The following is a 12,587-nucleotide window of genomic DNA, read 5'->3' as shown; positions in this document are numbered from 1 at the left end:
TTTTCTTTATTAATTTTTGTTCATCACTGCTTGCAGGAGGGGGAGCAGGAATCCTGTACAGTTCATGGCAGTGAACAGTATAAAATAAAATACAATGCATCAGTAGATCAGAATCAGTAGATCAGATGGCTATATCAACATAGCAAGATGACCCTCTGGGTGAAAAGGTACATTTTAAGCAGGCACCTAAATACCAATACTGTGGTGTCTGCCTGTTTTTCATTGGAATCACATTCAAAAGTGCAAGACTAACAATTTTGATATTGGCAGACATAAGACTAACCTCAGGAGTCTATACTAAGAATGTGTATCCTGATGTGGGAAAACCGCACCTGAGGTCAGTTGTCCAGCCCAGTCCTTTACTCATTAACTGTGATGAGTGACGCCCAAGAATTATCTAAAAGCAAAACCTTTATTTCTTGCTTGAGCAGGAAAGGTTATAGCAGTGATCAGGAAATTAATCAGAGGATGAACCCTGATCTGTTTACACAACAGTTTTTATGGTCATATAGGTTGCACATTCGAGACATCCTGAAATAGTCTTACTGCCAGCTTGACCACAAAGACAGAAGTTTCCACTAGCTATGTAGTTCCTGTTTATACCCTTGTTTTAAATGTCATGCCCTTGCACACTCTTAAACCTTTAATTTACACACACACACCCTTATGGTTTGCACTTTCTCTGTTCCTCTTTTAAGTTTGCATTTCAGCGTGATCACAGTGCGAATACATGATTATGTTGTAAGCCTGCAACAAGCTGGCATTTGTCTTGCTTCAATTATGACGAAGATGGAGGTGGTCTTGCTTCAGTTGCAACGCTCCCAAAGATCAAAATGACAAGGCAATGGTATACAAAGTAAGGCATTCCTGGAAGTAACCTGGTCCCAACTTATTCTGGCCAGTACAGTATATGCCAACAGCAAGACAATAAACTTGGCCTGGTAGCATATTGGCAACCAATGCAGCAGCAATTTCAGCACAGGTATTATATGCTGTTACTAGAGCATCGCCTACAGTCTTTCTGGAGCATTCTACAACAGCTGCAGCTTCCGAGTAGACCTTGGGGCACATAGAGTGCATTGCAGTGATATAATCTGGAGGTTATTGATGTCTGGACTATTGCAGTTAAGTTATCCTATCCAGGCAAGGCTGCAGCTATTGCACAAGCCAAATATGGCCACCTTCAACTCCAATGACAGATGGATTTGAGGGCAGCTCAAGGCTACACACTGAATTTTCTGATTGAAGGAAATGTGCTACCGTAAGCCCAGACTTGACCAGTGATGCCACTTGGACCAAATACCAAGTTGAGGGTATGCCTCACTCTGTGCATTTGGCTGACAATTTGGGACAACCCCATGGTTATCATGGAGGCCATGAAATCTCAAGCTGGCCTCCCTGTGAATGTTGAAGTCTCCTGGGTTCTTCCAACAACTCATTGGAAGCCATCTGCACCAGCTGTGTTGGAGAAGCTGCTGGTTAGTGAAATGAGCAATGTACCACTAACAATCTGCAACCTGTCTCTATGGCCCAACTCTAGATCAAGATCCTCAAGCCCATTTCCAAGCCACCATGTTTTCCTGATAATGGAGATAGACATCCTATGAATATAGCAACACACACGGTCACATGCTCCCCCTATCTAACCTTCCCCCAGTTTAGATAATCCACTAGAGCAATACGTACCAAAATCAGTCCGGAATCTAAATTGGAATGGAACCATATAATCAGTTTCATCTAAAACCTCTGGAGTGTCATTGCTACAACTTGCTCATGTACCCTGTCCATTCTCACTTTTGAAGATCCCCTTTATTCAGTTTGAAATGTTTCACATAATTCAACGTGGCATTTTACCTTCTCAAATAATCTGGTGACTGCAACTGGCTACCTTGACGTTCACCCGATTCCCAAACTTTCATGCCTAAATTAATAGCAATGCCAATATTGATACAATAGTACTTCCAACTGTCATGAAAAATGTGCATTAATTATTATTCTCTGATGCCTGTTTTCAACCAGCTACCATCTTGTTACCAATCATGGGATAAATGAAGGCACTTCACTGGAAAATGATGATCTGGCCACAGCTTTTCATAGTTCATTATGTCTACTTAGTTTGAATGAAGTTGCTAAAGACTGCCTTTAAGTAACTGTCTTTGGTTTGGGCTACTTGGTGTTCTAAGGTTTTCTGGGCTAAAGCTAGGCTATTTTCCCTGTATTTTAGTCAGTTACTTAAAAGATTTATATTTTGCCTTTTGGATTCAGGAGCCTCTGAGGAATATCACATTTAATTGAAATTGTTAGAATGCTGGGGTATGGTGTGTCACCCCCCCCCCCAAAGTTATTACTTGCTGTAAATATTAACATACCATATGATGTGGGTGAAAGCACATCCGAGGTTCAGACATGGCTGAGTCACTTTGTCCCAGCAATGATGAGAGTGTCCAGGAAGTGCTTCTTTCAAACAGGCAGAATCAGATTTTATTTCAAGCTACAGGCAAGAAAGGTAACAGCTTGACAAGCAAACAGCAAAGCTTGTTCAGAGCTGGAAAACCTCAGATGGGTTTCCAAATCCTTTTATACATACAAGTAAATGAGATAATATTTCCACAATAGGTAACCACCAGAAATTCTCTGTATATGTCTACTTAACCACATCCTACAGAATTAGGGCTGTGTGGACAGTTTCCCCCCGCAGGGCACCAAACCTCCTCACAACACCATATTATGAAACACATGCAACAGCAATCTGGGTTCATGCCTTTTTTGCAAGGATTTTTAAAGTACATGTGGCCCACTCAAATTGTGTCCAAGAATTGACAGACGCAATGGAGAAAAAGAAAGTGGTATTTTATTGCTGAGCAATAATGACCCAGTGGAATGATTTCCAAAACTGGGCGCCACCGAAGCTCTAGCGCCCTAAGGCTTTATACCTGAGTACATACATCATAAAACATGACATAATCGTATATAATCGCATATGGCAGCAAAAATCAAACCAATGAGCGCATGCATAAACCTTGCCCCTGACCATGTAAAGAATTCTCCCCAACTTCTGCTTTCCTCAGACGGTACATCAGCCTGACCTTTCCCCTGATTTATAGTAAGAAAGGAGAAAAGAAACTTATTTGCCCATTACAATGTTGGTAACCCTCCTACACACCATCTGTTATAAACAGGGACACGGTGGTTAGCGTTTTCCTGTTTTTAGCCGCTGAGGAGCTTGCCTGGACGGAGGAAAGTACCAGCACATCAGATTTATTGCTTCCTACTATGTTGGCGAACCATTGAGTGCATTAGAAGAACGGGGGGGGGGGGGAGAAATGGGGCAGAGGTCATTTTGGATTTCTAAAATCTAAGCATTTAGCTCTGCAGAAGCCTTCATGATTCAAACACCCTTCGTATACATGGATATATAGAAATCATCATAAAGATATATGGTTATATATGGATATATGATTATATAGAAATCATAAGGGTAAAATTCATCCAGGTAGTCCTGCTTCACCTTAAGCTTTTGATGCTAGCAAGCATAACTGAGATGGAGATGGCTACACAAGATGGAATCGGTCTTGCTCACGCATATAAAAATGGATCTTGCATTGGCCCATCTCACATATATGCAGCCTTTTCAATAATTATAAAAATGTAGGTATAAAGTTTAAGATTAAAATAGCTTACACATAAGTTTAAAAATCTGCAATGAAGTACATAATAAAAAGTCTGCTATCCACTTGATTTTAAGTTCATCTGAGAAATCAAGAAAATCCATGCTTCCTAACTGATGGTGGATGGGGAGAGAAATGGGAAAATGGCATGGGAGTGTATGTTGGAAGAGGTCTTACTTTTTTTTTTTACAGGTCTTGCTTTTAAGATTAAACAATGCAGTTTTGAGATCTAAAGCAAATGCCAAAGTCTGTATCAGTATATTGGCATGCCTCAATCACAATGGAGATAATTTTGGAAGGATATTTGACTTTGGAGAAATGCTGATAAGGAGGAATTGTCCGACTACGTATTTGTTTAGCTACTGCTGATCATCCTCTGAGACACAGGAACAAAACTTTCTTAATTATCAAGGGAGGGTCTGCATAAACTGACAAAGCCATCTAAAAGGACTCAGGTTACTGAATCAACATTAGATACACTTTGGACCTACTAGTGTCTGTTCTAAACCTGGTTTTGAGAACACTTGTGGGCCACCCTGAGTTATTGGGCATATTTAATGAAAATTCAACTCTACCCCTATTTACTGGCGCTGTGGGTTAAACCAGAGCCTAGGACTTGCTGATCAGAAGGTTGGCGGTTCGAATCCCCGTGACGGGGTGAGCTCCCGTTGCTTGGTCCCTGCTCCTGCCAACCTAGCAGTTCGAAAGCACGTCAAAGTGCAAGTAGATAAATAGGTACCGCTCTGGCGGGATGGTAAACGGCGTTTTCGTGCGCTGCTCTGGTTCGCCAGAAGCGGCTTAGTCATGCTGGCCACGTGACCCGGAAGCTGTACGCCGGCTCCCTCGGCCAATAAAGCAAGATGAGCACCGCAACCTCAGAGTCGGCCACAACTGAACCTAATGGTCAGGGGTCTCTTTACCTTTTACCTTTTAACCTGCATTGAAATACATGAGGCTTACTTGTGAGTAGAAATGCACAGAATTGCAATGTAATGCACTTTTAATCTGAAAATGCACCCATCTGTGAGCTAAGTCGCTATTGTATGGATAAATTTCTAAAATGGGAGTTGGTGAAAGTCAGCTTGCTGAGAGAGCCAAACTTTCTGCCTCCAAGTTAGAGAATGCCCCAAGGCATTTTGATACCTGAGGCAGAAATTTAAAATCTGCCTCCTCTGATGGCAGTGAAAAATATATTAAAATAACTGAATGTTTGGTGCCTTTTAATAGTACCTAAAATCTGCTGCTTCGCAGTGCAATCCTATCCTTACTTACTCAAGCCCCACTGAATGAATAGAGGTTTGCAGCCGTAGCCTGCCTAACAAGAGGAACAGTCATAATCCTCGTTATTAAAGACTTAGCAAAAGTTATTTTGTACATACTCACAGTTCTTACTTATTTCTTCACCTGTTTGACATCTAAGCGTTCGACTATTGAGCTCAGGTTATAGAATTGTGCTTTCCTCTCCTTCCTTATTTCTTTCCCCACCCATGGGTGGACTGATTTTTTAAAAAAGGAAAACCATCAGCAAGCCTGAATCCTTGGATTGGCAGGGGAAGAGGCGATTGGTGTGTCTCCACCCTTCCCAGGCCGACAAACAGCCTGAGTCAGCCTGGCCATTAGCTTTCAGTTTCGTTTCTTCCGGTTCAGAGCCGATAGTCTTGCAAGCAGATAAGCTGCAGGCTGGATCATTTCACAAGCGGAGGGAAGCCGGGCAGGCGGATTTGCTGGAGCTTGTTGGTGGGAGCGGAGGCGAGGAAACGACCACCATGCCTAAACGCACCGTAAGGGAGAATAAGGAGATCGGAGAGCGGTTCCTGCAGTTCCTAAAGGAATCTGGCAAGGAAAAAGTGAGCAACAAAAAAGAGCTGGCGGCAATCTACAATCAGGAGTTTCGGTACAGGTTAGTAGACGAGAGCGATGAGGGGCGGGAGAGGTTCAAGGATGGCGGAGCGGCCAGCATCTCTGCAGCGCAGGAGGCTTTTCCTCTCGGCTTCCTGGCTTTGGAATGAAGGGGAAAGCGCTGGAATCCCTACTGAGCAGCAAGCCCAGGCTTGCCCAGAGTGGGATCCCCCCCCCCGGGCCTCTCGCTTCATTCAAACTCGCCTCTGGGTCTCCTCGGTGGAGCGGAACTTCGCGCGCCCCGACGCCTTTCCTTTTTGAGTTTGGCAAGCATCAGCGGCTGCGTTCTCGGCGCAGCGCAAAGGCGCATCCGTGGCGCAAAATGCGGCACGTCGGTGTACTACAGACGGCCGTGTTCGAGGGGAGGGAAAAGGCTGGGGTGGCTTCTCTCAGTTCAGCCTTACCTATTAGCGCTCGAGAAGGAGGGTCTGAGGAGAAACACAAGAAAAATGGAGCAAGGATGTGGGGTCGAAGGGAGGGAGTCAGACAGTGCTCAGAGGAAGGGTAGTAGGCGAAGGAAAGGAAGGGCCCGGAGGAGAAGATTGGATGGGTTGGCCTCCAGGATAAGTAGACCGGTTTCAGAATGGTTTGGTTGAAACATGCAAGTTGGACGGCGAGCTTTTCCTGTTGATCTTTAAACATCGCCTTCTCTGGTGGGTTCAGAGCAGCCTACAGCCATGTTTTCTGTAAAGTACCAGACCTTCAAAGCACATTCCCTTCCCCACCCAAAATAATAAAAAAGGGAACTATGGGAACTGTAGTTTGCCCATCCCAGGCCTGTAATTCACAACACCTTAAACGACAGTTCCCAGGATTCTCATGGTCTGACGTGGCTACGGTTGGGTAGGTTGAGGTTAGGAAGGTGGGTAAAATAAATTCTTCCCATATTCCCAAAATAAAGCTCTCAATACATAGCTTTGTTCTGTTCACCTCAGTCTCCCAGTTCTCAGGCTCTAAATTACGCAACTGAAATGAACACAAGTGCTCAAACAAACCCGGCAACACCCAGGACTCCCTATGAAAATTGTGCATTTGTGGTTTAGCGGTGCAGTCTAGCTGGTGGAGTTATTGGACACTTGCAGATAGTCACTTTTTGGGGATGGGAGCCAATAAAGTACTTGCAAATTCAGGCTTTGACACTTGCGTGTGACCAGAGTCCTTACCCCACCAAAACAGGACATTTTGCAATGAGGAAACTGACAGGAAAATGCACTGGAAAGTGTGGGGTTAACAATTTTCTGATGCAACAGCCCGATTCATTGGCATCATCTAACCTCCCCACAAACTTTATTCAAAGAAATTGGGGTAAATTCTCAATAAATAGGCCATCGGGAAATGACCAAAATAGGAAGTGGAAATGGCAACACAAGAGTTATCTGTAACAATGAGGCCCAGTCTCGGATGGTGAAAAGGCAGAAGACGCTAAAGGTTGTTCAAAGATTTTATAGATGAGTTAGGTGGGATGGGGAAGCTGCATAGTTTGGCTCATTGGATACAAGCCAATTTCTTCCTCTTTGAAGCTGCTTACAGTGACTGTTGTGTAGATATGCATCAGATAGAAGTGGACTATTGCTCATAGGCTGACAACTGCTTTAAAAAAAGCAATTTCCCCTCTTTGGGACAATTTTCTTAAATGACCATTTTGGATGTTGGAAAGGAATTTCTCTACTGCGCTCACATTTGTAATTTTGAAAAAAAAAATGGAATGAGAAGAATGCTTTAAAAGATAGTGTAGGCATCCCCTGAGAGGGTGTTTTTAAGAATCTGGGAGCACAAGAATGTGGCTGGAGAATTAGAGTTTGGTTTGGAAATTGGAGAACTTGTTGGAGGAGAACCAAAGGGTCACTTTCAGATGTTGTAATTTCTAAAAGGTGGAATTTATTGTAGAAAAAGAGCAAAAGGGACCAAGCTGTGCCATGCCTTAAAAAGATTAATGATTAGTGTTCCTCAGAACAGAACCCTATCTGTGCAAATAACATTGTTTGTCTTACTGGTAGGAAGGCTGTTATAAATGGTCAAGGTTTAAGCTGCTAAAAGTATGTGACCATTCTAGTCTGAGGTAACTGGGCCTAGGACAGCAATGTTATTGTGACCTCCCTTCTCCTTTTCAGCAATGTGGAAATGAAAAGGAGTGGGGTATCCACAGACAAGATAGGTGTTTCTGTATGTTTGGAGGGCTCTTCATGGGGGGATGGGACGACTTACATTGAGCATTGTGTATGCGCAAAATCCTCCCCTATAAGCAGAGCATTAGAAAAATCGAAAGTAAATCTCCAGAGCAACAACCTAGTTCTAAGGTAAGAAGAGAAAAGCTAGACAGCCTGCTCACCACCTCCAGCTGAGGTAGCCTTTTAATCCCCAAACTGCCATCACAGGCTAGTGAAAAGCCATTTTACCCTGAAGAGAGGACAGAGAAACCTGTCAGTTAACCTGATTGAAGAGAGCAGCGTGAAAATATCAGGTAACAACAAGGAACCAAGCTGCTGCTTAGCAAACAGTTTATTGTTTGTTCTGTTTATTGTATGCTCACAGTGGAAAGGTGTGAGGGCAAATTTTCTCTTCCTCCCAAGAGCTTTCCCAGGCAGCACATGGAGGAGATGCTCTGCAAGGAGTTTCTTGCTCTATTTCGTGGGCTGTCCCAGAAATATTTCTCGTCTGTAGCTTTCTGATGTCAAGGAAATACCGTAAACAACTATCTGGCTTTTAGAAGACATCTGAAGGCAGCCCTGTTTAGGGAAGTTTTTAATATTTGAAGTTTTATTCTGTTTTGAATGTTCTGTTGAAAGCCGCCTGGAGTGGCTGGGGTAGAAATAATCTATTATTTATTTATTTATTTATTTATTTGCTGTCTGCACAACCTGCACCTCACTTTTGAATACAGAGTGCATGTTAATCTTCCCTCCCTGCACTCTTTCACTCAAGATGGGGACCAGCTGGCTCACCAAGCCCTGAAATCTCCCCCCTTCCCACCTCAGTGTTACAGGTACTTTAGCACTCAAATTCAGGGCTGGTGATGTAGCATGGGAAGCGGAGCTTCTAAGAAACAACAACAAAATTTTCTCATACTGTACTGCTCAGGTTGAGGACTACAGCTACCAGGGCCGCCTTACCCATAGGCGCTAGGGGTGTGGGGTGCTGGGCTCTCAAGGGCGCCAGGCTGAGAGTCTGGGGTCCGAGAGTTGAGTCCGAGGAAGAGCCCGCCCATTGGTTGGAGCGCCGCGGCAGGCTCTTCTGCTGCGGACGGCTCTGCGTCACGAGTTTGGGGGCGACTGAGCCAGCAAGACACTGAGGCGGGCGGGCGGCTCCTCCCTCCTGCATGCCTGGGACTGGGCAATGGGGGGGCGCCAGTTGGATCTTTGCACCCCGGCGACGCATATGCTTCAGACAGCCCTGACAGCCACTGAGCTAGCCTTCCCCATATATTTTAATGGCTTGAAGCAGCTTCTCCTAATTTACCTGAACTGTTCTGTGCCAAATGAAATACACTTCAAAGAAACACAGTGGACGCTCGGGTTGCGAATGTGCTCCGTGCGGGTTGCGATTCAGCGCTTCTGCGCATGCGCGACCGCCGAAACCCGGAAGTAACCCGTTCCGGTACTTCTGGGCTTCGGCGGTCCGTAACTTGAAAAAACGCAACCTGAAGCATCTGTAACCCCAGGTATGACTGTACTTTGGTTAGCTCCTGGCAAGACTTGTATGCACAGGATTTTCAGTGAGTAGCTAAGTTCAGATTCCTGGAATGTTAAAAAAAAGTGGGGGGGGGGTAGGGAGTCGCAGCACAGTAAAGGAATCACATAATGGCACAAGATTGCTTTTTTGTTTTGGCTGCTCCTTTGGAATTTTTCTGATAGGAAAAGGCTCGTTTTTCAAGGTCATTTGCAAGGGAGTTCTGTCTAGGCTCAGTGAACAAGGAGAGGGAAAAGTCACATTGAACTTTCCCAGGTTTTTATTCTGAGGAGCCTGGGAAGCGACTCTTACATTTCTGAACATTTGCCTGATTTGTTTGGTTCATGTTCTCCAGGCCTGTTAGCTCCTCTCTTCCCACCCTGTCTTTTAAAAAAGAAATCCTAACTTTTTTAATTATCCAAAATGTAACAGTACAACAAAATCGGCATTCTAAAACCGTTGGTTAATCCTGTCTTTCTTTCCCAGGAAGGCCCAAGTATGTAAGACACAATTGTCTAAATTTACAAGTAGGACATGAGGCAAAGGAGATGAGTAAACAAAACAATAATGGTTCTCTTCTACCCTCAGTTTATATGAAAACTGCCCAAGCTGCTGCTACGAACTTTTAAGTGGTTATTGAAATCCTAATGGAGAGCAGAAAGTAGTTTAACCAGGTATATGTAGACAGTCATCCCAGAAAATATAAACTGTATACCAGGATGCATATGCTGTTTACCAATTTGTGGTTTTAGTTCATTGATTTGAATGTCATGCATTTAATGTATAAACTTCTCAACCAAACAGGATAAATAAACAGATTCAGAGAATAAGCCAAATACTGTACTCAGAAGTTGCACAGAAACTCAACAATTGCACAATGATTTCTGCAACAATTTAGCTGTGGAGAAATTGTTTCTGGAAGTGTGGAGCTTCCCTGGAACTTTTACAATTCATTTAAGCTTCTTGATGTACATTATATTTTAATGTACAGTACATATAATATAATGGAGTAGGGGGTTAATGCATGTAGGGTATTTACTAATTTCTGCCCCCTCTTTGTTCTGTACCTTTTGGGGGGAATGCACTTCCTCCTTTTTATGTCTGTATAATATTTTCATGTAGATCTCCAAAGACTGTAGGCAATTAAGGCATTCACAAATCAGTTGTATTTACCATATTTTTCCATGTATAAGACTAGGTTTCCTCCCCTAAAAATGTCAAAAATTAGGGAACATCTTATACACAGATACATCTCCCTCTTTTTCTTAAATCTGACTCCCCAAAAATAGGGGGCATCTTACATTGGGGGACCCCTGCTTACAATAGGGGGCATCTTACATAAAGGGACCCCTGCTTACATTGGGGCGTCTTATAAATGGAAAAATATGGTATACAGATCTACATATACTTCACTCTTTTGAGCTGTTAGAACAGAATTGGGGAAGGATTGTAGCGTCAATTGAGTCTAGGATTGCTGAGAAAAGATGGCTACTCAGGGGCCACTTCTCTGATAAATTCCAGAGGGGTAGCTGTGTTGGTCTCTTCGGCAAAATTACAGACATACAAAGAGGAACATATTTATGATCCCATTAATTGTGGATTAGAGTCCCCTTCATCAGGAAAGTTCACAAAAGCTTACTCTACAAAAAAATTAGCTGGACTTTTAGTTTACCACAGTACTCTCTCTGCTTCGATAACAAAGGAACTTTATTAAGAGGAACTTTAAAAGGGGACAAAAAGCAGTTGGATGAACCCTGAAAGACAAACAGTTTCGCACAGAAATACACAGCAGATGTATTTGGCCAGCAGATTTGTGTCTGCCTGCACATTCAGGGCAAGGCAAGGCTCTTGTGCCTTTAAAATACAATGAAGGCAGAAGATTTGTAGTTTATTCCTGCTGCAGTGATGCAAGAACTTACTAGGAAAAAAATTCCTTCTATCAACTGTGTTGGAAAAGGGGAGTCCCTATGTGTACTGAATTAGCTGTTAATCCATCAGAATGGTCCTGCTCAATTTAGCTTCCTTTGTTGAATAACGGTCTTCTTTCTGTTTCTTGTGTTGGCAGACATGATGTTAAAGGACCTAACTTCTCAGCTGTTCTCTATGCACTCTGGCGCTTTGGCCTTGCCGGGTACCGTGGGGACTCTGTGATGTTTGGAAGGGTGAGAGATGATTATCTTATTGATTTTTGACTCCTCATCTGATACATTGTGTTGAGCAGCTACGAGTCCTGATGGAGACTAAAACATATGTCTCTTGAGGCCTGTTAAAGTGGGAGGTGGTATGGAGGCCCAGTACTGTATATCTTTAGGGTCTACCCTCTCCCACTCTCTCTTTTGCTTTGCACATTTTTAAAAATGTAAATCTTTCTCAGTTTACTTGAACAATAACAGTGGTGTCCCCATATATTATTAATTCACCCATTTCAGCTCTTTAGACAGCAAAATCAACTTGTTTGACTGTACCATGTCAAAAAATTATGGTTCCTTTTTGCATTCTTGGGAAGGAAGAAACCAAGCCACCCTTGTACCCAGATTTTCTGTGAGAGGGAAGCCTCAGAAGCCACAAGCCCACAAAAACTAAGGGAACACAGAATTCACGCAGTTAATTTACTGGCACCTGTCATTGACACATTTCATGGCTGTTAATTGGAAAGAGCCTCTGATTGAGACTCCATGAAGCAGCTACCAAATAGTGTAGACAGGGCTGAGTCGAATGCACTGTTGTTCTCACTTGGCATCCGGCAATTCCTTCTATACAGGACACAGGCTGGCTGGCCCAACAACTTTTTCCATTCTCGAGTCTGCTTCTCCCTTAATTGCTGTGCTAAACTCTTTTCCATTGAGCAAGAAGCTGCCAAAAGCAGAACAAAGAAAATATATGCAAATCAGTAATTTATACAAGTAGCTGTACTTAGATTATTTGACACGGAATCAGAGTTAATCTTGCTGCAAGTCTTGGATTTGTTCTTGTTTGTTTTAAACCAGAGAGGATACACAGCCCTGAACACAAGTTTCCATCTAGTATGTAGAGATGGGTTCTACTGAAAATATCCCCCAATTGTGGGGCACTTTGAGAAGGCTCCTTCTGAAGTTGGATTGTATTGAATCCAAAGTATGTTTTTTGACCCATTGTGAACTCCCTGCTTCCTGCTATGAACTTTATTCTCAGAGTCTTCCAGTTGTTCATGGTCACTACACTTTGTTCCTCTTGTGTAGGTAAAGAAAAAAGTAAAGTTTACTGATCAGTACTGGAGACCAAGCTATGATGCTGGAGATCAGCCTAACCAGGACCAAAGCCCAGGTGCTGCCCCACCTCCTCGCAGGTCACGTGCTAAGGACAGGTAACGAAGGA

At 43.3% G+C, this 12,587-nt stretch overlaps 1 protein-coding gene and 1 long non-coding RNA gene across 3 annotated transcripts in view; both read left to right on the top strand.

Moving 5' to 3' along the window:
* Nucleotides 1-663: 663 nt before the first annotated feature.
* LOC308587238 lies at nucleotides 664-2,139 on the top strand. Its single transcript, XR_014008302.1, has 2 exons — nucleotides 664-856; nucleotides 2,020-2,139. It is a non-coding gene; the product is annotated as an uncharacterized lncRNA (long non-coding RNA).
* Nucleotides 2,140-5,151: 3,012 nt separating this feature from the next.
* MOV10 (Mov10 RNA helicase) overlaps nucleotides 5,152-12,587 on the top strand; it is a 31,583-nt gene continuing 24,147 nt past the window's right edge. Inside the window, exons 1-3 of one of the 2 annotated variants that reach the window (XM_081195170.1) lie at nucleotides 5,152-5,568; nucleotides 11,299-11,395; nucleotides 12,452-12,576. In XM_081195170.1, the coding sequence (XP_081051296.1) occupies nucleotides 5,435-5,568; nucleotides 11,299-11,395; nucleotides 12,452-12,576 (356 nt within the window). In that variant the 5' untranslated portion in view covers nucleotides 5,152-5,434. Of the gene's footprint in view, nucleotides 5,569-9,814; nucleotides 9,908-11,298; nucleotides 11,396-12,451; nucleotides 12,577-12,587 lie in introns of those variants that run through there. The other variant, XM_081195171.1, reaches the window with a different exon arrangement.

The sequence above is a fragment of the Podarcis bocagei genome (assembly GCF_964188305.1).
Source record: "Podarcis bocagei genome assembly, chromosome: 5".
NCBI classification, from domain to species: Eukaryota; Metazoa; Chordata; class Lepidosauria; order Squamata; family Lacertidae; genus Podarcis; species Podarcis bocagei.
The sequence above is the reverse complement of the archived record's forward strand: the minus strand, read 5'-3'. Positions and strand labels throughout refer to the sequence as shown.